This window comes from Nymphaea colorata, chromosome 12 (genome assembly GCF_008831285.2).
Source record: "Nymphaea colorata isolate Beijing-Zhang1983 chromosome 12, ASM883128v2, whole genome shotgun sequence".
Classification (NCBI taxonomy): domain Eukaryota; kingdom Viridiplantae; phylum Streptophyta; class Magnoliopsida; order Nymphaeales; family Nymphaeaceae; genus Nymphaea; species Nymphaea colorata.
This window is the reverse complement of record NC_045149.1, coordinates 10,756,162-10,783,445: the sequence shown is the minus strand read 5'-3', so window position 1 is coordinate 10,783,445 and position 27,284 is coordinate 10,756,162. Positions and strand designations below refer to the sequence as shown.

At 38.1% G+C, this 27,284-nt stretch overlaps 1 protein-coding gene across 1 annotated transcript in view; it reads right to left on the bottom strand.

Moving 5' to 3' along the window:
• LOC116265939 (probable lysine-specific demethylase SE14) overlaps positions 1 to 23,896 on the bottom strand; it is a 36,514-nt gene extending 12,618 nt beyond the window's left edge. The window contains exons 1-5 of the mRNA XM_031646948.2: positions 22,224 to 23,896; positions 22,045 to 22,123; positions 21,726 to 21,793; positions 13,167 to 13,317; positions 297 to 934 (exon numbers count right to left, since the gene is read on the bottom strand). Of these exons, the coding sequence (XP_031502808.1) occupies positions 297 to 934; positions 13,167 to 13,317; positions 21,726 to 21,793; positions 22,045 to 22,123; positions 22,224 to 23,331 (2,044 nt within the window). The 5' untranslated portion in view covers positions 23,332 to 23,896. The remainder of the gene's footprint in view (positions 1 to 296; positions 935 to 13,166; positions 13,318 to 21,725; positions 21,794 to 22,044; positions 22,124 to 22,223) is intronic.
• Positions 23,897 to 27,284: the final 3,388 nt, after the last annotated feature.

Genomic DNA, 27,284 nt, shown 5'->3' with positions numbered 1-27,284 from the left:
GCTCGTTGTCTTTCCATATTCTTTATTAATTTTATTTTAGTTGGCCGATGTAGACTGGTTTAGACAAACTAGTTCCAACTAGCCTTTTATATGGCCATAACTGACTAGTGTCCAGCTACTGATTTAGACAACTTAGCATGCAACCATGATTTTGTTATACAAGATATGAGCATGTAGTATGCACAGCTTATTATAGTACCAGCAAGTAAGAGAATCAAAAAAGCTAGAAGAGAACATGGCATTTTACCACTGCAGCAAGAATATAACTTGACAAAATTTCACAACTAACAGAATACCTGATGCTGCAGCTCTTAAGACCGAGACTTTCTGATTACTTTCTTCTTCTAAATCAGGAAAAAATCCTTTTATTGCTTCATTAGATGGTTGTATAACTGCCATACACGGAAAACCTAGAATACCGCAAGCCACACATTCAAGAGCACCTGAATCAAGATGTAAACCTGCTGATCCAAAATTGTCATTTAGTGTTCGTTTTTCAGCAGGACTTGCAGAACATCGAACGTTGTTCAACTCCTGTGCTGATTTAGCTGATAATTCCTGAACACTCTGGTGATCAGCTAATATAGGATGTTCACCTGCGAGTGAATCTTGGAGACAAGAATCGTTCTTTATGCTTTCAAAAGAACTTATTTCGCTGGACTTACATGGGACTACACCCAAGCTTCCCTGCTTGACCAATTGATCATGTTCTTCGGCAGAGCATGATGCACATGGTTGAGATATTGAAGCAGAAGGCAACATTTCAGGATCCCAAAGCACAGCAGAGGACGCTGTTTTCTGAAGGAGAGCAACTAACAACTTATTTTCACTTGTTACATCATCAATAAATGCTTTTTTTATTTCCATTTCTCTCCCTCTCTTGCGATCCCGAAGCCGAGAACAACGAACCTCAAGAGGATCCAATCCAGGTTCTCTGAAATAGCAATAATTTTTACTATTCAACATTTGAAAAATTGCAAATATCATGTTAAGAATTATTTCAAAATACACAAATCAGATCAGCAAAAAAAAAAACAGTTAGCCAAAATAAACTAAAGAAGAAAAACAATTATCAAAACTTAAAGAGTGTAGAAGCAACAGAAGACTATCGAATGATGTCTTCTGGAAACCATGCATGATAAAATCCAGTTAACTTTTTACTTCTCACTTGACATGTATTTATGAATCCCATTTCTTGTTTTTGGATTCCTGAATCATTTCTGGATTCTGCTTCTCTCTTTCATATACATTTTTCCCTTCTCATGCAAGGAAGTTCCCCCAGCAAGCATGTACACTAGCAGTCTAGACCACATATACCAACATAGCTAATCTCCTGAAAATATTGCAATACAGTCACCATTTTGAAGCTACCCAAAAATGCCAATAAGATATTCATAATGTATTGCAAAATAAACCCAAGATACTTTTGATAATTTCCCAAAACAATCCCTGGTTTTTCAGGAAAGTTCCTTTTTATACACTTAATATATGTTTGCTGTCTTTAAGTTTCTTTTTGTGTTTGGAAAAAGTTTCACTTGCTTATTAAAATTTTGCACGAAAAATACTGAAAGTTTTCTTATTTGTAACTTGTTTTATTATCCCTTGTATTCTTCAAGTTCTAGAACTTTAAAACCTTTCCTCAGGAAAACCACCTTTAGAGGGAGAAAACTAGAAAACCCACGACAATAAATTGCCAAAAACAACCTTCGTGACCAAAAGAAATTTGGACTTCAATATCATTATCTTTTCTTGCTAATTAATGTGCCTGTCTTTCTTATTGGGAGTCTAATGCATCTCACCTGTTGTATCTTGCTTTAATGGATTAGAAGAGTTGGATTCTCTTCTTTATGACTTTTAATGCCTTAGCTGTCATAAAGCACAACTGGGTGATTTATTTGCTCTTTTGTTTCAAGGTAATTGCCTTCTTTGGTCAAATACTCATAGCAGGCTGCCTTGGTTACTCTTCACATACATTTGTCAATTTACAGTTCCACATTACCAAAATCACTACATTTAAGATACGTAAAGATCGCTTTCTCAGTGTCCCTCCAGCATTCAGATAGATTATACTGTGATGTTGTATTCGACTTTATAGAAGTTGCAGTGTTTGTTAATTTTCACTATTACATCATATACATACATACATACATTATATATATATATATATAAACACGAGACATGATATCCATTACATTAAATGATAAAATTGTCTAGCTCAAAAAGGTCTACAAAAGGTTGTAAGAATCTTCACAAAGTACTTGTCTCTCCGTATGCAAAACAGATATGTTGAGAAGAGAGGATGAAAGAAGACGATGGAGGAAAGGGAGCAGCCAGCTTAACTTAGCCCTGCGTTCCTTAATCTTTTAATTAAAGAATAACCCTAATAGGGTACAACAGATTTGTACATAAAAAGATAAAAAATTACAAGAGAGCCACCGCCTAGTAACTTTAGGCGTGTGGATATAAGGAGAATGGATCGGGTCTGAACAGACCCGATCCCCATACGCTAACAGCTCCCCTCAAGTTGTGCATGAGATTTGATCATGCACAACTTGTTCTTCAAATCCCAAAAATGCTGCCCTGTGAGACCTTTGGTAAAAAGATCAGCTATCTGTTCATTGGTAGATATATAAGTAGGCAAGATCTCGGCTTCTTCAACCTTCTGTCGAATGAAATGTTGATCAATCTCTATATGTTTGGTGCGATTATGCAAAATGGGATTGAAAGCAATTTTTATCGCACTTTGATTGTCACATAGTAATGATGACCGAACAATAGGAAGATTGAGCTCTCCAAGTAAATGACGTAACCATGACGCTTCAGCCGTCCCTGCAGCCATTGCTCTATATTCTGCCTCAGTGCTAGATCGTGCAACAGCACGCTGCTTCTTACTGCTCCAACAAATGAGATTAGAATCAAGAAAGAGACAGAAACCTGAAACTGATCGTCGGTCATCGGGATCGCCTGCCCAGTCGGCATCAGTATATGTATATATGCTATGTCCAAGAGAAACATTGGAACATTTGGTGTAGACTAGTCCATCTCCAAGAGTAGCTTTGAGATACCGTAGGATCCGCTTAGCAGCATCCATATGTCCTTCAGTGGGTGCATGCATGAATTGAGAAATCTGATTTACAGCATATACTATGTCTGGGCGAGTAAAGGTAAGGTATTGTAACATACCAACAATGCTGCGATAGAATGTGGGATTGGAATATGCAGCAGTTCCATCAGATGCAGTCAATTTAGTATTCAGAACACTGGGGGTAGTGATGGGTTTGCAATTAGTCATACCTGCCCTATCCAAAACATCAAGGGTATACTTGTGTTGTGTAAGAGTCAAACTATCATTTGTCCTGTCAAGTTCGACACCCAAAAAATATCGTAATTCTCCCAGATCCTTCATCTTGAACTCTTGCTTCAACATACCTTTAACATAAGATATATGTGAAGAAGAATTCCCAGTTATAACAATATCATCAACATAGATAAGTAACCAGGTGGTAGCTTCTCCAGTGCGATAGATAAACAAAGAGTGATCGAGAGAGCTTCGGAGAAAACCAATTTGTTGTATGTGATGAGAAAAACGATCAAACCATGACCTAGAAGCTTGCTTCAACCCATATAGAGACTTGTGTAATTTGCAAACCCATTTTTGAGAATCATGAGTAGTGTAGCCGGGAGGTTGCTCCATGTATACCTCTTCCTTAAGAATTCCATGAAGAAAAGCATTTTTGACATCTAACTGATAGAGAGGCCATCCATACGAGACTGCAAGAGAAATAATGACACGGATTGTTCCCATCTTGATGACTGGACTGAATGTTTCATCATAATCTTCCCCATATTGCTGAGTGAAACCGCGCGCCACAAGTCGTGCTTTATACCGATCAATGCTACCATCTGGTTTATATTTCAGTTTATAAACCCATTTGGATCCCACAACATTCTTATCAGCTGGACGAGGGACAATCTGCCAAGTCTGACATTCATGCAAGGCTGCCATTTCCTCATTCATAGCTTCAACCCAACATTTTTCCTTACTCGCATTGTGATAAGATGTTGGTTCCACCTTTTTGCTGACTTCTGTCATAAACAGCTGAAAATCCAAAGAAAAACTGTTATAGCTCACCCATCTATCAATAGGATGTCGCACGCGTTGTGATTGGCGTGGAACTGCAGTAGGAACTGATCGCCTAGAATACACCAGGCCTGAGAACCGATTATGCATAGGTGGCTCACTGGGCTGAGAAGATGAAGGCATGCTGTCCAAGGAAGTAGTGCTGCTCAAGGAACTACTTACAGATGTCTCGGGCTCATTAACAACTTGCTCATTGTGCTCAGTCAACATTGCTGCCCCTTGTCTTAAGATTTCAGCATGAAGCCAAGTATCATAAACTTCATTTTTGTCCTTGAGTGTCACAGAAGTAGCCTTGGGATCCTGTAACCTGTTCTCATCAAATACAACATGCCGTGAAATATGTACACGCCCAGTTTTAGGATTGTAACACCTATAACCCTTGTAATTTTCAGCATACCCTATAAATCTACATAAAACAGCACGATCTTGAAATTTGTTTCGCAAGGAAACATCAACATGCACATAGCACACACATCCAAAAACACGCAACTCCTCATAACGTGGCTGCTCTTGGTGTAAAAGAAAAAATGGTGATTTTCCATCAAGCAAAGCCAATGGCAATCGATTTATAACATGTACAGCCGTATGGAAAGCCTCGGTCTACAATGTCATAGGTAAGTCTGTTTCATGCATCATGCTAAGTGCACTTTCAACAATATGCCTATGTTTCCTTTCAGCAATTCCGTTTTGCTGAGGTGTATGCGGACATGAAATTTGTCTAGTGATCCCATTATCTAGTAAGTACTCAGTAAATTCATTAGAAATAAATTCACCACCACCATCACATTGAAAATGCACAATATTACTGGAATATTTATTTTGAACTAAGGCATGAAATTGAGTGAATAGGCGAAAAACTTCTGATTTGTGTTTCATGAAATGGATCCAAGTATATCGGGAATATGAGTCAACAAAAATGACATAGTATCTACTCCCAGAAGAAGAAGGAACTGGAGCAGGCCCCCAAACATCAGAATATATGGTGTCAAAAACCTTTGGAGCTCTTTTATTTATTAATTGAAAAGGAAGGGCATGGCTCTTACAGATATGACAACTCGAGCACATGCTGGACTCACTGACAGAACTCAGACTGGACTTATCTAAGAGCCCGTCTGCAACAAGACTTCGAACAAAAGATTGACTACAATGAGCTAACCGACCATGCCAAATGGATGGTTTATTATACTCTGTGACATTGACTTCACTATGACTTGGAAAACATGAATCGGAAGGGTGAGATTTTGACATCTGTGGAGCTCCTTCAAGGACATACATATCTCCTTTGCGAGTGCCCTCAGCGAATGTCTTCTTGGTTCGAGCATCCTTGACATAAACAGAAGAGGGTGTGAATTCAACAGAGGATTGAGTATCATCAATAAGCTTGGACACTGAAATAATATTTTTCTTGACACTTGGAACAACAAGAACATTCTTTAATGGAATCGAAGAAGAGCCCATAGAAATTTGTACATTTCCAATGTGTGATATTGTGTGATGGGAACCATCTCCCGTGACAACTGAGCCTTTATCTAAATAAGGGAGAGCACTAGAGAGATTACCTGCATCACCAGTAACATGGGCTGCTGCTCCAGAGTCCACATACCATTCTCCTTGCTCGTTTTGTTTCAAATGAAGCTTAGACAGGGCTGTCATGAGGAGTTGTTGTACGTCTGCTGAAACATTAGATCCAGATGATGATGAAGCTGACCCTGCTGCTGCCTTGTTCTCACGTCTAATCTGATTATTTTTGTTCTGCGGGTTGTGCCAACATTCTGACTTTACATGCCCCCTCTTGTTGCAATAGAAACAAGTCGGAACCCTTCTAGATGTGGCAGATGTAGTATTCATGCCCTGTGGTGTTGGGAGAATCCCTCTTCCCATTCCTGCCTGAGGAATCCAAGTACGAGTGCGATTCCCTTGCAATGCATGTGTCCCTGTGATCAGTACATTGTGACTGTTGGAAGGAATCAAATTCTGTCGCTGAACACGACTAGCTTCATGTTGAAATAACTTAGCCTTGAGATCTTCGAAAGATGGAAGAATAGGTAGGACTTCCAAGGCTGTGCAAAAAATATCAAAATCTGTTCCCAATCCACTCAAGGCTTGTTGCACTTTGTCCTTGTCGCTGACGGGATGTCCAATGGCAGCAAGTTGATCACTTACACTTTTAATTTCATTCAAATATTCCAAAACAGTACGCGTCCCACGCTTGATGTCCTGAAATTGCCTTCTTAACTGCAGAAAACGTGCTTCGGATACTTGAGAATACGTGGTGGCAAGCGTAGACCACAACTCTAGGGCTGTTAAATCATCATCAATACCTCCTAATACTTCCTCTGACAAAGTAGAAGTAATATAGGCAACAAGAGACTGGTCGTGAGCCAGCCAAGCTTCATACTCAGGATTATTTTCAGTAATGGTTTCATATTCAAATCTGATTTCACTCATAGCCGCAGCCCCAGCAGCTTGGTCTCCCACTACGGTTTTCTTCACTTCACGGTCAATAAACATAGGAGGTGCTGGAGTGGTCCCATCGATATGCCCGTAGAGTCTATGACTTTTGATAAAAGGGACTATTTGACGTTTCCAAGTCAAATAGTTACTATGATTCAGCTTTTGTGAAATAAGTTGGGAGAGAAAGCTGGAAGATAGAAGAGAGGGGGTCGGCTGATCCATAATTGATTTAGGGCAACGACAAAAATTAGGGCAAAATGATGAGAAGATTAGGGCACAACGATTAGGGCAAATCAATTAGGGCAAATCAATTAGGGCAAATCACGCAAGATTTAGGGCAGAAACTGAAAAGAGGGATGATCACGCCAGAAAAGAAAGAATTTAGGGCAGATTAGGGCTAATCACATCAAACTGAAATCACTCACCGGAGGACGATGCAACCTGGCTCTGATACCATGTAAGAATCTTCACAAAGTACTTGTCTCTCCGTATGCAAAACAGATATGTTGAGAAGAGAGGATGAAAGAAGACGATGGAGGAAAGGGAGCAGCCAGCTTAACTTAGCCCTGCGTTCCTTAATCTTTTAATTAAAGAATAACCCTAATAGGGTACAACAGATTTGTACATAAAAAGATAAAAAATTACAAGAGAGCCACCGCCTAGTAACTTTAGGCGTGTGGATATAAGGAGAATGGATCGGGTCTGAACAGACCCGATCCCCATACGCTAACAAAGGTTGTATAGGTAGATATACTAAATCCACTAATTATAATAAAACACTATGGAAAGATACTGTTTTACATGTATGTATCCATAATGAATTTATAGTGACATGGTATGAGGCTTATATATATATATATGTATATACACACACAGCCATTTTGAGCTTTGTTCAATCATGGCCACCTTATGCAATGCAGCGTGGTGTGCTGCGAGCAGCCAGATGGATTTCTCCATCCAAACCTGGTGGAGAAATCCACAATATATATATATATATACAAGCATGCCTTCCGAGGTTGTAATCAAAACACGAAGAACCATGTTTTGAGTGACTAGGTAAATCTGTTGTGACATGTTAACACATACAAAAAGATGATGAATACCCCTGGTGAGTATTAATGGGTGTCTTCATGCAAGGGAGAGCCATCAAGGTCCTTCTGCTTCTGGATGATGTTAACAAGTTCAAGTTTTTTTGTGAAGTTTCACAAGCTGCTCATGTAACCTAACTAGCGGCAACTAATACAAGGATCTTGCACGCTAAACCCATATTTCATTGCGAGAGAAGGTCAACTTTTTCCCTTCTTTGATAGACAAAGAAGATTTTTTGAACTTCTTAGCCTCCAAAAAAGAAAAGAACTCAGCATGCCGACTCTTCCAGATTGTGATACCAAAAGAAATTGCTAGCTTACTTGCCAAATTATTGGTATTAAGGACATTGCAAAGCCTTTACTGAATGTTTGACTCACTTCTAGGAACAGACAGAAAGACATCCTACTTAGCTACTCCTGGAAGAGGCAGAATAGACGTCCTCAAGAGTATGAACCTTAAGGAACAGCGCCAACATCTCACCCATTACCATGGAATGCTGAGAACATCAAGCTAATAACTTGTGGACAATAATGTTGCCCACAATCTGCAATCAACATTTGCATCCCTTGGATGGAAGGGAGATGTGGCACTCCGTTCCAGTACCAGAACAAAACCAAGCATGCAGTTAACCAATGTTTGGATAAAGCAATCTAATAACCTGGTTTGTCTCCTTGCTAAGACATTCAGTAAATTGGAAATACATAAGAATCTGGACAAACTCAAAACCTACATCACATGGGTGTGAATGCAGGTGCAAACACAAGCAAAGCAACTTTTAAAAACTTGAATGGGAGATCAGCAGCTATATATATATATATATATCTGTGTTCCTACACCCCAAGCCTTTTGAAATTTTAGCACCGTCCACACCTGCACCCGTACCCATGGCCATGAGGTATAGTACCAAGACTAAGAGCACCAAGACGGTAAAACCCACATAACAAAAGTTTATTTTTCATAAATGATATGTTTTATGTTCATCCAACCTTATAAATATGACCTACATACATTTTCTCAATCAAAAAAAGGGTCTTACATCACATAATTAGCATAAATATGGGTACCTACACCCGCTTATAAAACGTTTATTTCCATAAATGATATGTTTGTGTGTTGTTCGTTCAACCCTATACATGTGATATACATTCTTTTGCTAATAAAAACAAGTTTTGTATCATATAATTCTATAGTAAACTTGGGTATACTAATACCTTGAAAAATCAAATGCCCACAACGTCTCAATTTTCAAGACTTGAAAAAATCATTAGCTATGTTAAAGCAACATGGTCTAAAACACCATTTTTATCAAATAAAAATCATGTTCAATAAATATAATACTATATAAGGTCTGATTGCAATAATAAATCATCTACTTATGATTTTCACTAGACAGGCATAGGCACCCCTATATATATATATATATACACCATTGTCACAGTTTTCAGGTTTCAAACGGCAAGGTTCTTCTTGGATATTTTTTTGGCAAAATTGTTTTCTTTGGAAGATCGCTCAAATTAAAAAAAAAAATCCTAAAATTAGGTAACAAAAAATAAATGAGAATCTAATAAGAAAACATAAAAATTAAACAGATAAATAATAAAAATGATGCATGAAGCTAAATAATTTAACGTAACCTTTAAAGTTTACGGCAACAATTACATGAAAAAAAGAGATAAAATGCGAAAAAAGTAAGTGTTAAATTCATTTTGACAGTCTTTTGAAAAAAAACGTTTCCTTTTTCCAGTTTTTTTCGTTTTAATCATTTAAATGTAAATATCGGGCTTTTTCAAAAGAAAAGCGACATTTGTGACAATTATATATAATATACACACACACATACACACACACACACACACACACACACATATTTCCATAAAAAATATCACATTTTTTCAACATTAAAAGCGAAGAAAAATGTTCGAAAGGCAAATTTTTTTGAAAAAAAAATATGAAAATAAATTTAAAAATTTATTATCATGTTTTGTTTCGTTTTTCTCTATTTTAATGTTAACATCAATATTAAGCTTTAAACACAAAGTAAATTATTTATCATCATTAAAACATTATTTTTATCATTTTACCTAGTTATTTTTTATGTCTGCTTATTAGTTTCTCATTTATTTTATTTTTGCCTAGTTTTTTAGATATTTTCATTTTAAAACAAAATTGCCAAGATTCCCCCACAATTTTCCAGATAAAACAATTTCCCAAAGAAGTTCCCGATACAAAGCAGTGCGAACCATATCTGCCGTTATACATATATATATATATATATATATATATATATATATATATATATAACACAGAGAAGGAGAGAGAGAGAGAGAGCAAATAGCAAATTGTTTATGCAAATAAAGTCGTTGGACTATTGAATTTATGAACCTCTGACTTATTTGACACCAACAAACTTGAGACAATTAAGACTAATGTGCATATATAGCTGACAATTGCATTTGGTGAATTTCAGCAGCATCAACACCCGGTCTGGGCACCTCCTTAAAAAGTCGCTGCTGCATAGCTAAAGACCAGATTTTGGGAAGTCTAGACTGTTAACAAGAAAGCCAAACAAAGGTTCTAAATTTGGAGTGTTTCGAGTGACACAAACCTTAGCTTTTAGACTTTGAAACAGAACAAGAAATAAATTCTGTTTGTCACTCTTTCCATCAACTAATCAGCGTAAAATGGTTTGACATGTTTCACAAGATGGTCCAGTCATTTTCCAGCAGGCAATTAGCTATAAAATAGTCAAAACCGCAAGAGAGGAGGTCAAACAAGAGTCTGGCTTTATGCCCCCCTGCTACCAATCAAGAAATGGCTGGTGATTGGTGAAGCACATGCTACCAAAAAGTTTTAGCCTGGCCTTTCCTAATGAGTAATTAACCAAAAAATGGCTCATCCCAGAGAGGGGAAAGTTAAATGGTTAGCCCTTCACTAGGAAAGGAAAAAAAACTATAGTTCAGCTATTTCTGGAAAACAAATGGCCCAATAAGTGCCATCAGGCACGGGTGGTGTTAGTCCAGCCACTCTTTTAAGCAAGCACCAACTAGGAGCTGTCAGATCACCAAGCACACACTGTGTTCCTCAAGGTGTCCGAGACAGTCAAGACACTTGTCCATCGAAACTGTTTTTCTTCCTCTCTTTTTAACCAGTTTTCTTTTTTTTAGGGTTGGAAGGAGAGTTGGACGTTTAGTCGGTAATGAAAGACCAAGTTATGATAAAATTTATTTGGTCACCCAAAATCCAACTTCTAACATGGTTTTTAGATGTCATCTTGAAAAAGGAGTTAAGAAAATCCAACAAGGCTCACAGGAAAAATCTACTACAAAATGTGTACACAATTTTCCTTTCTAAATCACCTTTTACTAGAGATAGGAACCAGTGGTGCAGCTTGTGGTTATACTCATTCATGACGTTACCACAACTTGACTAGTTGACATATCAAAAATTCTAAATGAGCTAAACATGAATAAGAGCTATCCTTAGCTTGTGGAAAAACTACATATGGGTTAATAATATATCATCTGATTTACACATGTATTTATATAATGTATGTGTCTCATGGGAAACCAAATGGTACCCACCAAATTATTTGACACATTGTCCACCAGTCACTTTTCCTTTGTAAAAGGTGAGCCAGACCAATAACTCTTTATGAAGGAGAAGCATGGTGCTAATGGCAGGTACCAATTTGATGGGCCATAGGCACCATCCAGTTTTCCTGTATATCATATATGCTACATATGGTTTTACACTTTTACTACATACACATTATTTTGACATATAAAACATACATGTTATCATACACATATTTTAATATTATGACATATTTTCCTACGTTGCAAAATCTAAGAAAACACTTACATGTTTCAAACAATGAATCACCTCATTTTCAGCTCATGCTTGATTTATGACAATTAAGCTGGAATTCCACTTTTCTGTTATGCACTCAAACAGTTGGAAAACAGGTTTCATCGGCAATGAACAAGACCAAAGAAAGCCAGCTCAGATTATTTACTACCCTTACTTTTTGCTTTTTAAGCTAATATAGAATACAATAAATATTCACGACATGCTTGGTGAATATGTAAAGGTTCACCATGCAAATGATTGAAATGGTTCTGTGCATGCGTATACACATGGAAGCTGCTATATGTGCTAATGTGGACGACTGGGTGCATACATGTGCACAATTAGGAATTTCTAAACCCCTTTCCTCACTCACCACCATGAGAAAGGAGAAGATATTTTCTTTGATTCTTTCCTATAACCAGTTTCAGGAGCCCCTGCCAACCAGCATATTATGGTATTCTTTCTTTTACAAACAGCTACATCCCATCACACACTAATAAGAATCAAATGAGACCAATCAACCAACTAGGGAGGACGCTGAACAACCCCAAATAGCTGAAACTTTTCATAATAACTCCAGAAATATGTTCAGAAAGAAATAAAATGGGATTGCCAATGCAAATCCATGTAACATGAAAAGCATCCCACAACTACTATAGATATTTCTCACAGGAACAAAAATGTACAATTTTCAATCACATATTTTGGGTAAAATTTTCCCAAATTTTTCATGACACATTTTATTGCAAAAGAATGAAACTTCATTCTGTGTACGTTTTGGAAAAATAAAGTCACTCCAACAAGGAGAGAGCAGTATCCCGGTATGCTTTAGTTTGCATCTTCTGCCTGATGAAGCTGAATAGTAGTGACAAAAAATCAACAGAGGGCTCCTGTGTATTTGCATAAGACGTGGCAGAAGCACTACAATTCCAAGCTAAAAGATCAGTTGAGCAAGTCAAAAATAAAATGGAATCCTCATGCGGACAGCTTATCTACATCATGATATTGAAATACTTGTCGGAAAACAAATTAGTTTGTTTCACCAGAAAAGACTGAATTTCATGCAGGAAGCAACATTCATCAGAATGATTAATAAGTGCTGTTCAAAATCTCTACTGCTTGTTGAAGCATACCACTCATTCTGACCGGAATAAATTTCTCATACATTTATGCAATGACGCTCTCATATAGCTTCAAAGCTCAAGGTCAGGTGAAGCATGATAGACAAACAGATGAAGTTGTGCATGTTGACCTTCCAGCCTCAAGCTCTTCTAGAATATAGACAAACTATTATAACACAAATTACTCTCTCAAGGAAAATGGAAAGAAAACAACTACGAAAGATGCCAGAAAATTAAGGCTCCATGAATGGTTACAAAAGAGATTAACGTAGAATTTAGAAAAGGACACAATGAAAATAAAGGCTCAATATAGATGTGAAGCAAGTCCAATATCATCTCTCCCAGCAAACCATCCTTCCATTTTCCTGAGTCTATTCCACCGAACAGAATTACATTGTAGAGTATCAGCTTCAGGTTTTTAAAATAGACATAATAAAAAGTACCTCAGGAAATCTGAACCAAGAAGTAACTACAGGGCACATCTGAAGTTACTTTTACAAGTTAATTGTTACCTCAACACAAATGACAGTGCCAACGTATAAAGAAGCTGCTGATGAGAAAGCATAGGGAGGTAATTCATGGCTGCTCTTCGAACTGCAGCAGCTTTGGCTATCTTCAGCCATTCGGTGGTAGCAAAGTTTGCAGCTTCCCCACAATTAAACCCTGCATAAAGAAACCAATCAAGCAAAGCTAAAGTTAACAATATTAATTTTATGAAAATATGGGTATGACAGTTTGGGTAGCATACGTGTTAACACCTCTGACAGGCATATGGATACTCTGGTCTGTGTATGTCTAACATCAAATCTGGGTTTGAATCTCTGATCCACATCCAACATAATAAAAGTTTCTAATTCAAATTGTAATCTATGTGACCCGGGTACCTCATCTTTGCCCAGGTACCCATGTCGGTACGTGAGTACGGCGACATGGGTATGGGGTACGGCTGGGTGCAGCTGCATTTTAAAACATTTAAAATTATACTTTCAAACTTAATTTTTTCTCTAATTTTGATTTTTCTCGCCTTTTATATTTCCCTTCCACTAAGATTCTATATTTTCCTCCCATTTTTCTTCAATTTTGAGAAATTTTTGTGGACTACAAGACTATTAATGTTTTTTTTTTTCATTTTATCATTTTTGAGAATATAAAATTTGCTGTATCCATATACCCATAATTTTCAAAATTGTCGTGTCCGAACCCGTACCGTTCCCGCACCCATGTGACATATACTTAAAAAAAGTTTCATAAAATGTCTAGATTAATTAAACATAATCACATCTGGGGACTTTGCAGACTTTGCTTTTCCTTTTTCTTTTTCATTTTAAACTGCTAAGTTAGTCAAAGAAGGGGACTTTTTGGGTCCCTAGGTACATTTTCTGAAATTTTTTAGTACAAGCATAGAGGGACACTGTTAGGCATCTATTCTGAGCGGAGTCGTTTGCTTTAGTTGAGTCAATTTGAGGTTACTAAGTCTTAGGGAGTTTGGTTAGTGGGTCGGTAAATGGACCCAATACATGGGTCAGGGATGTAAGTAGAGAGTCTAGCCCACCTCACTTATTGCGCGTATAAAGCTGATTAGGGACTAAAACCCTAATACAAAATGAAATCTCCCTGTTTCTAAATGAAGGCTGGGCTTTCACCAAGAGTTAGTGTGCATGAGTTTCTTCTTAGCGTGAAGGCTAGCGTTTGGTATCAGAGACGGAACCATGGCAGCATCCAGCAAGGTCACCTCGAAGGACATCATGGCTACCGTTGAAGCCCATCAAGAACGCTTGGAGGAAATGATGGAAATGATAAACCGTCGTCTGCAGGTGGTCAAGCACCAGAACCTGGAAGCTGAAGCACTGATGCAGGTGTTTATGGCAGAGCACTCCTCGCTGATGTCCTTGATGCGTGAGATGTTGCGGCCAGGCAAGGGAACAAGATCGACCAGCACCGATTGCACAGAGACCGACGACGGTGAGTTGCAACCTCACCGGCTGTTGGGGATAGAGTACTGGGTCCATCGCCATGGAAGCAGCCCAGGGTGGACTTCCCCCGTTTCTCTGGTGAAGGTACCTTTAGTTGGATCTTAAAGCCGGAGCAATTCTTTGATTGCCACAATGTCGAGGGGGACCAAAGGGTCAGCCACACTACGGTGCACTTTGCAGGAGTCACCATCAAGTGGTATAGGTGACTTGTCACTCAGCAAGGAAGGACGGAGTGGGTAGGACTGGTCGACACTAGGAAAACTCAGTTTGGACCATTAGTATACCCAATGTTATCTGTATCGTACGATACGGACGCGTATCGTACGATACGTATCGTATAGGTTAAGAAAACTTATACGATACACTATTTAAATATGATACGCGTACGTATCGTACGCGTATCGCACGTCACCGTATCGCACGATACGTGCGATACACCCCCGTATCTCACGATACGGGGGTGAAATTAAAAAAGGGGCCCGAGGGCCCCTTTTTTGCGTCTTATTTTGAAATGGACGCTCCTCTCTCTCTCTTTTCTTGTTTCTCAACGCTGCTAGAGACGTGGGAGGGAGAGATTTTCTCCATTGCATCAAGATTTGCTGGTGAAGAAGCTTCCTTTCTCGTTGTGGGGAGTCTTGGGATGGTGGGAAGCTTGGAGAAAGAGGGTTTTTTGGTTTTTAACACCAAGAAGGTAAGAAATAAGTCATTTTTGCCGTTGAATCTTTCATTTGTCTTATTTCCTACATTTATTTGTATGTTTTTACTTGTTTTGTGAAGATATAATGTCGGATCCTGCATGGCAGTGGTGTACAAGGGTGAATCCCAAAGATAGATTAAGAGTTAAATGCAATTATTGTAAGCAAATCATATCAGGAGGGATCTCTCGCTTTAAACACCATATAGCCGGTACACACAGCGATGTGCTCCCAAGAGAACCCATTGCCAGCGTAAGCACCAGTGTCAGGAGCTTCTTGATGCAGTGAAAGCAAGTAGGATTGAAAAGGAAATGGAAGTTGCAGAGGAAGGATATGGGGACCCACATAAAGAGGAAGAAAGTGAAGGTGAAGATGTTCAGCTTGAAGAAGAAGATGTTGATGTCAGTTTGGGAACAGCTAAAGGGAAAGGCATCATGCGCTGCAACTGCAACCAGAAAAAGAAGAGGTGCAAATATAAGTTCAGTTTCACCGAGGACGTGGCAGGAGTCATAGTGGTCGTACTGGTGGTGGTAGAGTAACTACTATGAGGTCAAGCAATATGTCTGGTTCGATCAAGAATTTTTTTCCCAATTATACTGTTGCTGGTGCTCAGCCTGAGATTCGTATAGCCATGCAATCAAAAGATATTGTTGAAGCAGCAGATGAAACCATAGGAAGGTGGTTCTATGATGCATCCATTCCCTTCAATGCAGCAAACTCTTATCATTATCAACCTATAGCAGATGCGATTGCTAGTGTAGGGCGAGGGTATAAAATGCCCTCTTTTCATAAATTGCGAGGTAAAATTCTCAACAATATAGTTAGAGATGTGAAGATATATTGTAATGAACTAAAATTGAGCTGGAAAGCTACAGGATGCAGACATCAAGAACAGAACATTGGTAAACTTCCTTGTATATTGCCCTCTTGGTACTATGTTCTTAAAATCTGTTGATTTGTCTGATACTCCTAAGACTGTTGATGTGTTGTTTGGGATTTTTGATAAAGTTACATAAGAAGTTGGGCCTGAAAATGTCGTACAATTTATCACTGATAATGCAGCAAATTATAAAGCTGCAGATGAAATGTTAGCAGCACGATATGGGACATTTTATTGGAGTCCATGTGCTACTCACTGTGTAAATCTTATGCTTCAGGATCTTGGTGAAAGAGATGATATGAAGTTGACAGTTCATAGATGCCAAGAAATCACGAAGTTTATTTATAATCATGCTTATGTCTTGAATTTGATGAGGAAATTCACAAATGGGGCTGAATTGATTCGACCTGCATAAACACGGTTTGCTACAAATGTTTTGACTGTGCAGGGTATAGTCAAGCAAAGAACTTCTCTCAGGCAGATGTTTTCAAGTGATGATTGGGCTGCATATCCACATGCCTATAAAAGAAAGGCAACGACAGTTGTAGATACCATCTTCGATGCTGACTTTTAGGAATCATGTGTGCACTTATTGAAGATTTGTGTACCTCTAGTGAAAGTCCTCAGATTAGTTGATAGTGAAGATAGACCTTCTATTGGATATTTATATGAGTCTATGGACAAAGCCAAGGAGGCCATTAGAGATAATATGAAGGGGAAAAAGAAGTTGTATATGCCTATATGGAAGATTATAGATGAAAGGTGGTCAGGACAACTTCATTGCCCACTTCATGTAGCAGCGTACTACCTAAATCCTGCTATTAGATATCTTCCCACTTTTAAGAAGGACAGAGAGGTCGAGTATGGCATGTTGGATTGTATTGATGTATTAGTAAGTGATAGTAAAGAACAAGACGCTATCCATATGTCGATCAACAAATATGATACGGCTTCTGGTACCATGGCGAGAGACACAGCAGTTCGATGCAGGACAACTATGCGTCCAGGTATTGGAAAAAGAGACTTTATACTTTTTTTTTTGTTGTTTAGCTTTTATTCTACCTTCTCACATATTTATTCTGACAACATTTTTACTTTCCATCTGTTATTAGATTTGTGGTGGGAAAGGTTTGGGCCTGATTGCCCAGAATTAAGGAAGCTTGCAATTAGAATCCTCAGCCAAACATGTAGTGCAACTGGATGTAAAAGAAATTGGAGTGTATTTCAACACATCCACAGTAAGAAGAGGAACAGGCTGGAACATAAAAGGTTGAATGACCTCGTTTACGTTCATTACAATATGAAGTTGAGACAAAGGTAAACATTTGTTATACAAAATAGCAAATTCTAATATATATTTTAATCTCTAACAATTTGTTAAATTTTTCTCTTGTTAGGCAACTACAAACAACATCTATGAGGAAGCATCACAATCAATATGATCCTATCTTCATTGACCATTTTGATATATTAGATTCTTGGGTTGAAGAAGAACCATCTACAATACTTGATGAGGACGATTTTGATTTTTTGAACGTTGAAGAAGCAGCAGAGATTATTGATGAAGGAGAGGCTGGGGGAGAGCAATGGAATGTTGGTGACATTCCATTTGCAACAGAGGGGATAGAATAAGCAGTTAATGAAGAAAATGAAGATGATGATGAAGAATGAAGATGATGATGCAAATGACGAGTGACGATGCTTTTTGTTTTGAGTTTTGAAAACTATGTCAATATGTTCTGAGTTTTGACTTCTGAACTTATGAATTGTGATGTAATTGAATACTCTTAGGTTGCTTAGTATGTTATTTTGTTTTTTGAATGTTTGATTTCTTATTTTGGAATGTCTTGTTCATATGCATACTTGATAGGTCATATTTCATATACATGAATGATGAATGTTCCTTTAAATACATTTTTCTTGAATTTTTCTGATTTTTACTAGTTTTTTCGGATTTTTTTACATTTTTTCTGATTTTTTTTATTTTTTATAAATTTTTAATATTTTTTACAAATTAAAAAATTAATTTTACGATACGTTACGATACATTTACGATACGTTACGATACGGCGTATAGGTCAGCCCGACCGATACACGATACGATACGGCAGTGATAACATTGAGTATACCTATACTACATTATCAAGCCGATGAAAATCAGGCAAAAAGGCACAGTGGTTGAGTAGTAGGAGCGCTTTGAAGACCTCACCAACATAGTTCATGGGTGGCCATTAGACGCCTTGATTGGGGCATTTGTGGGGGAACTACAAGACGATCTACACATTGAGGTTTAGGCAGCAAAGCCCAAAAGCCTATCAAAATGCTTCGAATTGGCAAGGCTGGTGGAGGAAAAGCAGTGCAGAATGATCTATGGCAGTTGGATTCCGTACTCAGAGAGAATGCAACAGTAGCACCCGTGGCTACTCAAAAGGCGAACCAGATGGGACGCCAAGTGGTCCGCCACCTCACACCGAAACAGATCAAGGAGAAGCGTCGTTGGGGCATTTGCTTCCACTATGACCAACTGTGGACACCTGGCCACACCTATCGAAACCTTCACATGTATCTGGTAGAAGAAGAGGATGACCCTCCAGATGAATTGGAATGAGGAACCAAACCAGCAACAACCATGGAGGATGACGCAGAGGTTGCCCATGGGGGTCCCCCTAAAATCTCTCTCCATGCACTGGTAGGGGATGAAGTCCCTCAGTTGATGAGGGTAGAAAGTCAGCTAAGAGGCAAAAAGGTAAGCATAGTGGTGGACAAGGGCTCCACTCGTAACCTCATATGCAAAAAATCAGCGAAAGCATGTCAAGTGCAGAACCAGCCTGCATTCGATGTGGTTGTAGGAGATGGCAGCACATTGAACTGTAGGGGAGGTGCACCCAAGAGGTCCTAGAAATCCAGGGTCACAAGTTTTCGGTGGAGCTCTTCACTTTGGCAATGGCAGGGGCAGATCTGGTGTTAGGGGTGCAGTGAAGTTGTGTGGGACTTCGTCGGGATGAAGATGCACTTTGAGCAGACAAAGGAAGGGTGACAGACTCTGAAAGCAATTCCAACCAAACCGATTAGTGAGTAGAAGGTGTGAAGATGCTGAGGGCCCAGAAACTTCTCTTATGTTGTTAATGACTGCGGTAAAACAGGAGGAAGAGACACATCAGAAATTGGAGGAGCAAGGATACATCTGGCAAGGACGTCTACATGGCATATTGAAGGAGTTCAAAGTGGTTTTTGAACCCCCCAAGGGTCTGCCCCCATGGAGAACCTATGATCACCACATCAAACTCCAAAATGGGGCTGGAGCAGTCAATAGACGACCTTACTGATACAGCCCACACTAACGACAAGTGTTGGAAGAGTTGGTAAAGGAGATGATTACCGAGGGCATCATACAACCCAGCTGCAGCCCCTTTGCATCTCCCACATTGCTGGTTAAGAAGAAGGATGGAGGGTGGAGTTTTTGCATAGACTATCGTGCATTAAATGTCATCACGGTAAAGCATCGTATCCCATTCCCCTCATTGAAGAATTACTAGATGAGTTACATGGAGCTGCATATTTTTATGAGCTGGATCTAAGGGCAAGTTACCATCAAATTAGATGGTGTCTCAAGATGTGCCCAAAACTACCTTCCAATCCCACGGCAGGCATTATGAATTCAAGGTGATGCCCTTTGTGCTAACTAATGCTCCTGTCACATTCCAGTCCTTAATGAATGATCTTTTCAGGCCTTACCTTCGTCGATTTGTACTTGTATTTTTCTATGATACTTTAGTGTACAATCCAAAGGAGGATGAACATTTCCAACACCTGTGACTAGTCTTGTCTACACTACAGCAGCATGAGCTATGTTCCAGGCAATCAAAATGTGCATTCGGGACAGACCAGATTGCATATCTTGGTCACATGATCAGTAAAGGAAGAGTTCAAATGGAAGATGACAAGGTGAAGGCTGTGAAAGGGTGGAAGGTGCCTGGTTTAGTAAAAGAATTACGGTCTTTTTTGGGTTTAGCAACATACTACTGATGATTTGTCAAAGGATAACAGCATACTTACTAAATGGCTCATTCAATGGACCAGTTATGAGGACTTACCAGCTACCTGGGAGCTTGCAGAAGATATTCAGCCCCTGATTCACACCTTGAGGACAAGGTGTTACTGTAAGTGGGGAATACTTGTTAGGCATCTGTTCTGAGTTGAGTCCTTTGCTTTAGTTGAGTCAGTGTGAGGTTACTACGTCTTAGAGAGTTTGGTTAGTGGGTCGGTAAATGAACCCAGTACATGGGTCAAAGAGGTAATTAGAGAGTCTAACCCACCCCACTTATTGCGTGTATAAAGCTGAGTAGGGATTAAAACCCTAATGCAGAACGAAATCTCCCTGATCTAAGTGAAGGCTGGGCTTTCACCGAGAGTTAGTGTGCATGAGTTGCTTGTTAGCGTGAAGGCTAACAGACACACACAAAGTGTTGTACCCACGTTTTCTGAATTTGATGCATACTCTTTATATCTGCATCTAAGAGAGACTTACAAAATAACAAACTAAATTGCTCATTTTTTAAACTAAAAACTTTTATCATTGGACATATAAATGCTCTAGGAGAATTAGGAGCAAGTAATGCATGCCATGGTTTATAATGCCTGTCACACAAAACATTTTGATCGCACTGTTGAATAACTAATCTCATGGGATGGGCTTGATTACTCCATCGTTAGCAAAGCTTTTCTGAAGGAGATCCAAGGCCTCCAAGTTGGACACACCCTATGAATGGCTTGAAGCAAAAAAAATAGTTGGAAAATGTGAATGTCAAAATGGATGTGCAAACATGGCCCAAAAATTATGCTTAACCATCACACGAATGTGTGGTTTCATATCAAGACAGTTGGCTTTTGTTGCATACATATTTGTTGGCTAGAGTTCCCTCAAGAACCACTAAGCAATTGTGTAAAATGTCCAATTGACTGCTTTCAGTTTATGCATTACACTTTGATAGTCCCAACCTCAATTGGGATCCATTGATCCTCAGACATTAATAAACAGGAGATTTAAAGATGGTAGGAAAAGCTTACACATGCAGATATACACTCAAACACATTCATTTAAATATGTAAAAAAAAAAATCCAACATAATTATACATGTTTATGTATGTCTGAATATGTTTTCATGTTATGAACAAGGTTGACATGTCCAATCCACTCTAATTTGAGTCAAAAGTTGACTTCCACAAACGCACATATACATGTTATTGCAAGAATATACCTTCTTTTGCTGCTATTTAAGAGATGCACTTTATTTAACTTAGCCAACATATGATAACCAAAAAATGTGAAATTTCATCAATTAAAGAAATTAAACCAAGTTTTCGATTTTAAAAGAACCGAAAATTAAAAAGAAATCATTTACGGAAGCATCATAAAACTAATATAATATGCATAACCTGCACAATTGATATCCCCAAAGACTTAAATGCATATTGCTTTAACACAAAAGTGACCAACGGAAAAATCAGAAGTGAGCTACTTACCATGGCTGAACCCTACATGGTATGCCCTTGGAAAGGTCACAACAAATTCACCAGGATTTTGCACTAACCTGAACCCAAAAAAAATAAATAAATAAAACAAAACAGAAGGAAATTCACTAAACCAGTCAGAAATTGGGCACTAAGAAGAGATAAAGCTTTACCATAAAGATATTCTGATGCACATGGATAATTTGCATGACTTAACTAACATTATTAAGGTCATTGCATAATTGAAAATCTACTTCTGTATAAAATTTTATATTCTTATTATTAGATGAAAGAGAAATCAAAAGATCAAAAGACATGGATCAGTAATCACCGGCAGCAAGGAATTCCAGATTCAACAACCACTTCTGGAGACAACAAGGTTGTTTTTTCACCTAAAACTGCAAATGAAGCTGAAAAGAACAAAAAGGCAAAAGAGAACTATTCAAGTTCATTAACTTGCAAGTATGAGACCAAATTGAAGAAACTTGTAAGCTGAAATGACGAAGGTACCTGCATGGCCAAGTTGGCCTCCATAACCTTGCACTCGGATGACTTCCTCAAAAGATGATGCTGAGTCTCCTGGAACAGCATACCAGGTTTTTGGACAGCCCGTATGGAGGAAATTAAGGCTGTGCAATTCATGGTCTTCCACATGCCAGGCGAACCAACTGAACAGCATGCCTATGTAAACCATCGGGGAAGTAACCCCTGGTATTTCATCAGGCATATATCGAGTCAGAGATCCATATGAACGTGCAATAACTTGCAAATTCCATGGACTGTTGGAAATCTTCCAACCAGCCGTCCCTTCTCTATTACTGCTGGGATTGCTACTCCCATGCATCTCTTCTAGTCCTTCGTCAGAATTGGTGAGTGATGTGCCATGGCAGGATTCTGATGACTGGGGAAGACCAGTTTGGTTATTTGCCTCTGCAGACGTGGGTGTTGAATCGTTTTGAGCATACAGCTTCTTTTCCTTCTTAGCAACAGTTCTCATATATTTTCTATCCAATCGCCTCTTCCTCATTCTATTGTTTAAAAAACAAAGTGCGTCCTCTGGCTCACCGAAGCCAGATCCTGGCACATCATTGGCGTACTCTACATAGATGGGTTTTTCAGAAGCTGCCTTCCAAAACAATGATTCCAGAACTAAGGGAGAAACATCTTTAATCATTCCCAATCGAGCCCGAGCAAAGCTCCTGGATTTTGATTCAAACTGTTCTAATGTGTACGTCTCACCGCTCTGCCAGACCTGTTTCTGTACCGCCCACTGGCACTGACCCTTAGTTTTCTTTGAAGTTTGACAACCCAATTCCTGGTTTCTAGTGGTAAACACTGACTTATTCTCCCCTTCATCACCAGCATTTCTGAATGCAGGGGAAGATACACCATCGAAAAATTCAGACGATTTTGCCAATGATTTGTTGAGGTTCGCAAATACATATCTCTTGGAAGGCTTGGCAAGTGGTGGAACAATCTTACATATGCCATATGAACTCGCCTCTTTCTCAATTTTGGATATAAAAGCAATCGGATCGGAGAACTCGGTCTCCGTTGGGTAATAAACAGGCGCCAGCGGCAGCGCTTTCAACCACTTGGGTATCTCAATTTCCGCCATTTCATGGGGGCTAGCACCTCAAAAAACAAGCTTTACAGAACCAAGAACAAAGAAAATGAACTGAACCTCCATAAAACTAAAGTTTCAGCGAAGACCCATAGCAAGCAACTACCCAAAGCTTCCAATTTCAGCAAGATTTCTCGCATACCCAAAACCTTAAGCACTGAATGCACAATATACAACCCAAAGATATGAAAGATACAGCAAGGACAAGCAAATGGGAAAAAAAGACCTGGTGCTATCTTCAGTGGATAACCCTCTTTTCCCTTTCTTCTTCTTCTCCTCCTACAACTTCTTCCTCTTTCTCCTTTTCTCCCGAGTTGTGAGCAAGACAACGAACGAAGAAGAGTCGGAGCGTTGAGAGAGCAAAGAAAAGGAGAATAACTAAAATTTTTCGTCAGTTGCTGGAAGAAAAGCGAGGGAGAGATAGATGTACAGTGGTGGGGTTTATCCCCCTTCAGATGAAAATTACCCTCTTGAACCCGACCCGTACTCTCTCTCTCTCTCAAGGCCCGTGAAGTTGAGTTCAACGGTATAGAGATCGAGAGTGTGTGTGCGTGTTGGGGGGAAGAGGAGGGGAGACGTGCTGGGCCTTATTATGGGCGCCCAACGTTTGGCCCCTCGACTTCACGTCTCGCCACTGTGACCTTGGCTGCGGTGCGGTAGGAGAGCCGTTTGGGAATCTCCTCGACCAGGCAAAGACGTTGAACGTTTTCACTCTCCACAAAAATGGTGCGAAGCTTACTAAAACTCACGGAACATATTTTAATTTTTTTTCATCAAACATTAAAAGTGGTGCAAAGTTTTATTAAATTCACGGAAGATATTTTAATTTTTGTTCATTAAACATTTAAAAACGATGGTGTTTGGATGATACTCTACAATCAATTTTTTTGAGGTAGAAAAATGGTTTTGCTTCCAAAATGTCATTTCAGATGTATTTGGATGACATCAAAAATTAATTTTATTAAAAAAATAAGTGTTTGGGAGGTTTTATGATAACTTATTTCTGGCAAAACCTATTTTTCAAAAGAAAGTCTATAACTTAAGATCTCAGAGGTTATTTATAAAAATATATATTTTGGTCCTATTACCCCAGCATACAAACTTTTTTTTTTCAGAACTAATAAAAAAACTACTTTTTCAAAAACTAATTTTGAGAAAAATCAATTTTTGTAAATGTGTCATCTAACCGCTAACTAAATACAGGCACGATAGATTTTCTCTTAAACAAATTCGACTACCTTTTATCTCAGCAAAAATAAAACTATGTCCATATATGTACGTAATAATCATAGTCACATAAAATGTGTTTTTTTGAAAAAAATGCATAAATTAAATGGCCGTTTAAATCTTAAAAAACAATTTTTTTTGAAAAAAAAACTTTAAAAAATAAAAAAATGTATTTTTAACGTGTTTTTTTCCTTTTTTCATTTTTTCAGTTTTTTAATGCCAAACAATTTTTTTTATTTTCTATTTTTTATTTGTTGTAAATATACTTATCTTGTGATGTTTGTGTTATTAGTTTCTTACTTATTTTATTTTTTCTTCATTTTTAGTTTTTTTAAATTTTTAAAAATTTACTGTTTTTTTTTCTCTTTTTTTCAAGCTCGCAGTATTATATATAAGATAAAACCTCATTGTTTAAAACTCCGAGACATTGTTTATGGTATTAATTATTGAGTGATTACGATGGGTATTACTCGTTGAGTGAATCTCGAAGTTTTTTCCTCTTTTCTTACTTGTGGGGTCTAGGCTCGTATTGGCGCCTAGGTGACCCAAGAGAGTAATGCTCAAAGGAAGGGAACTGATAATATTAAGTCTCCACACTCACTACTTGTAGAACTATGCTACTCTTAATAATCACTAAAAGGTAATTAATCATAAGGTTTTAATTTTAACGATCAGAAAATTTCTTAATAACCAAGAAATGATATTTATCACATGTTCTTTTGTGCTTATCATTGCAAGAGAATGAACTGGCAATGTAGTTTAGTATTGACGTTTGAATATTAAACATTTTTAGCTTATTGCTTATTTCCGTCTCTTTTTCCTTTCCAAGTACATGATTAGGTTCATGTTCAAAAATTAGTTATGTGCCCTTTAAAAAGGTACATAACTAATTTGAATCTGGACATTTTACACTTCTGTCTTCGTATCTTTTAACTTTGGAACGTTCGAGTTTCATACTTATACAGCACTTTGAGGAAATGTAAACGCACTATATGTAGATAAACCGCTTTTACTATAAAGCCTATAAAACTATACACTTATGTCCCGAGTTGGATAGACTTATCGTTCAATTGAGACATTGTGCTTATCACCGTTTCAAGCTCAAAAAAATAACTTACCAAATCATGATTGCAACAACAAGATTTGAACTTCAGATCCCTTAAACGTGAACTACCTTGCCATTCAAGTGTCCAATTAGTGTCTTGAATCCAGAACCATTTAGTTGGATCTGGTACAAAGAAAAGCAGATCCAATTAGTAATTCGACTCTATTTCGACATGCAATACAAGCAAACGTGAATTTCAGATTTGACTAGGTACAATCTTATTTACCTAAAGTTGGGCCTTATGGATGTTTAATTGTTTCTAATAAATCTGGATCAAATGGGACATTTTGTGGGGTACCATGCGATATGGTTGCTTTATCCCGTTTGCTTGGACTTGGTTTGTGTCCCCAATATTAGCGGGGGGGTCCCTTTCAGAAGGTTGTCCAAAAGTCCATCTATGGCAATAAAGCGGATTAGCTCTGTTGCACACTCCAAACAGCCTCCACTAGTGCCAAGAAGAGCTCGGTCCACTGACTATGACGTTAAAGAATGCTGTTTCATAACCTTATCCAAACAAGAAGTGCAGGATCCAAATCCGACCTGTCTGGCGGGGGTAAGACTTGAAATATATATATATATATATATATATATATATATATATATATATATATATATATATATATAAAGTATAACAATGAAAAAAAAGTCCCGCAGTCTCCCACCTCGAACTGCCACCATGTTGCAAGCCGGAAGTAAGGATGCCAATCGGTCAGACTTGAACCAAAGGTGGTCTTATTGTACCATATTTGATTTATTGCATGCTCAAATATTTGAGGTCGAATTTTGATTTTTAATAAGAACCGAAAAATCTGGATCGTATATGAATCTAACTTTTGGATGCAAATTCCAAATCAGATCTTAGTCGGACTTCAAAAAGTCCAAAGCTTATTATGGTTTGTTGAGAATGCACTTCATGAATATTAGTCAAGTTGGTGTTCATTATCTGGTCAGATATTTATTCAAATAAGAATATGAATTCCATCAACGTCGTTGCATAAATCCATATCAATCCGATTTCTAAATCGGATAGATTATTTTTCATATCCAGTTTTTTTAAAGCAGTTCGATCGTACGTCCGGTCCAAATCAAATTTCATAGATATCCCTAGTGAGAAGGTGCCTGAATCCTCATAAGGTGAGACTGGATATTTCCAAGAGATTGTTAATCAGTTCCAATTAAAGCATAAGTTCCAAAAGGCTGGTCCATAGTAACCATTAAAGTGACATCTTTTTTTTTTTCCCAAGTAAAATCTGGGTATGCATATCAGCAAAGCTGCGGGAATCGGTCATTTTGCCGATTCAACTGAATTGGTTGAGCATAGGGCAGACCCAACAGAATCGGATGAACTAGATCTATCTTCTTTTTATTAGTTTTGTTTGCGTTTCATTTTGTTTAGTTGTGTTTGAACCTGTTGATTAATTAGAATTGTATTTGTATCCAAGATCTGAATTGCTTAGATAGCCTATTTAAAGGGCACGTTAATTTGTTTGATCTGAATTGCTTAGATAGCCTATTTAAAGGGCACGTTAATTTGTTTTATTTTTGAGATTTGGATGAAGATTGATTGAATGAGACTATCCCTAAATTCCCCTTTTGTTTTCTCGTCCTCGTCCGT